At 44.7% G+C, this 2,952-nt stretch overlaps 1 protein-coding gene across 5 annotated transcripts in view; it reads right to left on the bottom strand.

The window, feature by feature from the left end:
* Positions 1 to 2,952, bottom strand: part of MYBPC3 (myosin binding protein C, cardiac) — a 119,374-nt gene that overhangs the window by 52,280 nt on the left and 64,142 nt on the right. For all 5 annotated transcript variants that reach the window (XM_025216648.1, XM_025216650.1, XM_025216649.1 and 2 more), the window contains 3 exons: positions 2,812 to 2,918; positions 1,814 to 1,843; positions 1,504 to 1,640 (listed from right to left, as the gene is read on the bottom strand). In XM_025216648.1, the coding sequence (XP_025072433.1) occupies positions 1,504 to 1,640; positions 1,814 to 1,843; positions 2,812 to 2,918 (274 nt within the window). The remainder of the gene's footprint in view (positions 1 to 1,503; positions 1,641 to 1,813; positions 1,844 to 2,811; positions 2,919 to 2,952) is intronic.

Below are 2,952 nucleotides of genomic sequence, written 5' to 3'. Positions count from 1 at the left end.
CCCCTCCCCCCACGGCACGGGTGGCATGGGCGGGGGCCCCCCCTTCCTGCTGCTGTGCTCCCACCACCACCACTGTGCCCCCGCAGCCGCTGGGGGCATACGTTGTTCATGTGCCAGGGGAAGGGTGCTGCAGACTCAGGTTCCTGGCTCCATAGCGCTGGCAGCTAGGAGACCCCTCCTGCAGGGCTGGGGGAGCAGATGTGGTGGGGGGCTGTGGAGGCCTTTCATTTTAAATCACAGATTTGTGGGGTTTTAAATCAGAGAATTTGCAATTTGTTATGAGAGAAAATCAGGATCCCTGCTCATGAGGTCATGTAGTCCAGCCCCTGCTCAAGGCAGAATCATCTGGACAACATGGAGAAGGTCCAGAGGAGGGCCACCCGCATGATCAGGGGTCAGCAGGGCAGGCCCTACGAGGAGAGGCTAAGGGACCTGAACCTGTTCAGCCTCTACAAGAGGAGGCTGAGGGGGGATCTAGTGGCCATTTACAAGCTAGTCAGGGGGGACCAGCAGGCATTGGGGGAGTCCCTGTTCCCCAGAGCACTACCAGGTGTGACTAGAAATAACGGTCACAAGCCGGCAGGAGGTAGATTCAGACTAGACATCAGGAAGTGCTACTTCATGGTCAGGGCGGCTAGGATCTGGAACCAACTTCCAAGAGAAGTGGTGCTGGCTCCTACCCTGGGGGTCTTTAAAAGGAGGCTGGATAAACACCTTGCTGGGGTCGTTTGACCCAAATACTCTTTCCTGCCATGGCAGGGGGTCGGAATTGATGATCTGCTCAGGTCCCTTCCGACCCTACCAACTATGAAACTATGAAGAGGGGGGAGCTCTCTCAGGACTCTGTACGATGCCTTTTTAGTCTTTCTTTGACTTCCTACAATCGTGCTAATAGGACAGGTAGTAGACACTCTCTAAATTCACAAAGTCTAAATTTATAGCATACCCAACAAAACTGTCCCCTTGCACACATGAGTCTACTCCTTACAAGTTAATCCACTATGATATTGGGAGGGCCATTTGTTTGCAAACTGTGATGAGAAGGATCCTTTGATAGGAAAGAACAACAGTGCAGCCTACAGAACTCTTCCTTCCTCTGGAACAAAGTTGTTTTAAAGGGCAGATGTCCATGGCTTCCTTATTTCCTGTGCAGTGGGAAGAAAATGAACTAGTGCTGACAGCTTACTTATAACACATGCTGGTTGTATGGTGATATACAGGTGGACAGACTACCACCCATGCTTCCTCTCTTTTGCTCTGCTGAAAATAGACACTTCAGAGGATCACAACTCAACGTGACTACAGCAGCAATTGTTACATCACTAGGTGTGATTTGCTCCTACTTTAGTCTTATTTTTTCTATTCCTTTTTAAGCTCTATTTTTGAAGAGATGTGGGAAAGTTAAACCTCAGAACTGAGAATTAGAATCTGATTTAAAAACAGAAAAAGAAATAACCTCTTACGATCGCTTTTCCTTAGCCACTTTTTCAGACTGCACATTACCTTGTTTACTTTCTGCCAAATTACAGTGGGTATTGGGTCTCCTGAAATGGGAACGTCCAGTCTCAGCTTATTCCCAGCCACCACAACAATAGTGTCAGGAGACTGACCCATGCAGTCCAAATGGATTTTAGGGGGTTCTGTAGCAAAAGCAGAGAAAATAAATCAATGTAATTTGAGCGTTTATATGAAAAGAGGATGGTTTCTTAGCTGTTGTATTAAAGAGGTTCTATACCCCTGCTAATGTGTGAAAAACCTCAAGGTGACTTGCTCAGGTTTTAGTCACGTGTGCAGAAATGAACCTTAGTCTTACCTTCTCTTGGCACAAAATCAATCTTGATCTCTGGAAAGAAGGAAAAACAGAAAGCTAAGAATGGATCTGAAAGTCTCACATAGCCTGCACACTGAAAATAGTTTTAAATAGATAACCTCTCAGTGGCTGTAAATCAACAGATGAATTGTGTAATAATTTGGAGGTACAAACAAACACAATTTTATGCATGTAAATTTACTCATGTAAACTATCTTTTTGTCTAAGTCTTCCCCTCCTAGTTTAAACCCTTTTGGAAGGAGCTCTGGCAAAGGAATTATTTGCAAAGATTCTCTTAAGATGATTTCAACCCATTATCTAGCTGAGATCTTTCACTCATTGAAAAAGCCTACAGGACATGCTATAAAACTTGATGCAAACTAGAAGGATACATGGAAAGTTATGGTCATCTGTGTATCAGCTGCCTAGCTGGAATTGTCAGGGAAACACCTAATGTGAACTCTGTGGCCTTGATTTTACTATCTTTTCCTGGGAATCTCTAATGGGGAAAATGAACCACCTCACCTGCTCATTCCATTCCCTACAATTTTGTTAACTATTTCCCCCCAACATAGATACTGGACCGCAGGAAGGCCTGTGTAGAGGTCTGGCCCTCACTACTTTTCTGTGCAGAAGAGAAAGATCTGTGCAAAGGTCTAAGTAAGGGCTGTATGAGCCACGTCACTAACAACTATGGGATGACATACACGTGTCCACAGGGTTGGGTTTTTAGACTGTCAAGGCATCTAGTCTTTCCATGAATTTAGAAAGTGCCAAGCACACTGTGAGCTCTACCTCAGTACCAGTGATAATTATGATGCACTGTTACAAACAGTCTCCATGTTGTGCCTGGTGTTCTGGCACTGGGAAAGGTAATCCTGATGCTGTTTCCTGATGCAGTGTTTTATTTTGATGGCTCACTCAAGTAGTAAGGATAATTTTGTATTTATCAGGCCTGTGCTATTCCTGTTAAATATTAATAAACAGATTCTAACAGTCACCCAAAAACTGAAGTTTGGCGGAAAGGTTGTAAGCAAATCCCTCAGGGATGAAAGAATAGTCAGCTTCATCTTCTGGGGTTACATCATCAATGGTTAGCTTATGAATTCTGAAAAATACAGATAAGCACATGTAACTCGCCA

The sequence above is a fragment of the Alligator sinensis genome, unplaced genomic scaffold (assembly GCF_000455745.1).
Source record: "Alligator sinensis unplaced genomic scaffold, ASM45574v1 scaffold686_1, whole genome shotgun sequence".
Taxonomy (NCBI): Eukaryota; Metazoa; Chordata; order Crocodylia; family Alligatoridae; genus Alligator; species Alligator sinensis.
The sequence above is the reverse complement of the archived record's forward strand: the minus strand, read 5'-3'. Positions and strand labels throughout refer to the sequence as shown.